Source organism: Myotis brandtii, unplaced genomic scaffold (genome assembly GCF_000412655.1).
Source record: "Myotis brandtii unplaced genomic scaffold, ASM41265v1 scaffold1236, whole genome shotgun sequence".
NCBI lineage: Eukaryota > Metazoa > Chordata > Mammalia > Chiroptera > Vespertilionidae > Myotis > Myotis brandtii.
This window is the reverse complement of record NW_005354316.1, coordinates 662,637-663,305: the sequence shown is the minus strand read 5'-3', so window position 1 is coordinate 663,305 and position 669 is coordinate 662,637. Positions and strand designations below refer to the sequence as shown.

Sequence of the window (669 nt, the reverse complement as noted above, 5' to 3'; positions counted from 1 at the left end):
GCCGTCCCTCCTGCGCCCCACCTTGCTGCTGTGCCAGGTGGGCTGGGAGCCAGCTGTCCGTTCTGGCCTGAGTTCGGCCGCCACCTCCCATTCCCAGGCTAAGAATCAGCCCAGAATAAGGAAGAAAAACAGGAAACTGGGCTCATGGAAAGGGCGGGATATGTGTGTGTGTGTGTGTGTAGGGCAGTGGCGGCTGGGCCAGGGTGGTAACCCACAGCCCGGTAATCTCTTTCCCATGCCCACAGGGAAGTTTGTGGGGGCAGAGTCGGTCCAGGGCACACAGCCCTCCGGGGCTTCTGAGGAAACCTTTGAGTCGGGCGGGTCCGAGAGGCCAGGCACGGGGGGCTCCCTGGAGGAGGAGGAGGAAGAGGAGGAGAGGTTCCTCTCGGCGCTGGAGCAGCTGGGGGTGGCCCGGGTCCTGAGCGAGTGAGTCTGCGCTGGTCCTGCCCCAGCTCCCTGGTCTGCATGCTGCCTGCTCACATGCCCGCATGCCTGCTCTGGGGATGGTCCTAGGCGGGGTCTGGCCCTGCGGTTCCCTCTCAGCTGCCACCACCTGGGCGGGCGGGTGTGATTTCCCGCAGAATTTGCATTTTAGGAGGCAGCAGTCAGGGCTGCTGGGAGGGGCGGTGCGGGCCACAGGGCCTCAGCCTCTGACACCTGGGCACAGCC

The 669-nt window shown here is 65.2% G+C and overlaps 1 protein-coding gene across 1 annotated transcript in view; it reads left to right on the top strand.

Moving 5' to 3' along the window:
* CRACR2B (calcium release activated channel regulator 2B) overlaps window positions 1–669 on the top strand; it is a 9,318-nt gene that overhangs the window by 6,550 nt on the left and 2,099 nt on the right. Inside the window, exon 4 of the mRNA XM_005859225.2 lies at window positions 246–426. Within this exon, the coding sequence (XP_005859287.2) occupies window positions 246–426 (181 nt within the window). The remainder of the gene's footprint in view (window positions 1–245; window positions 427–669) is intronic.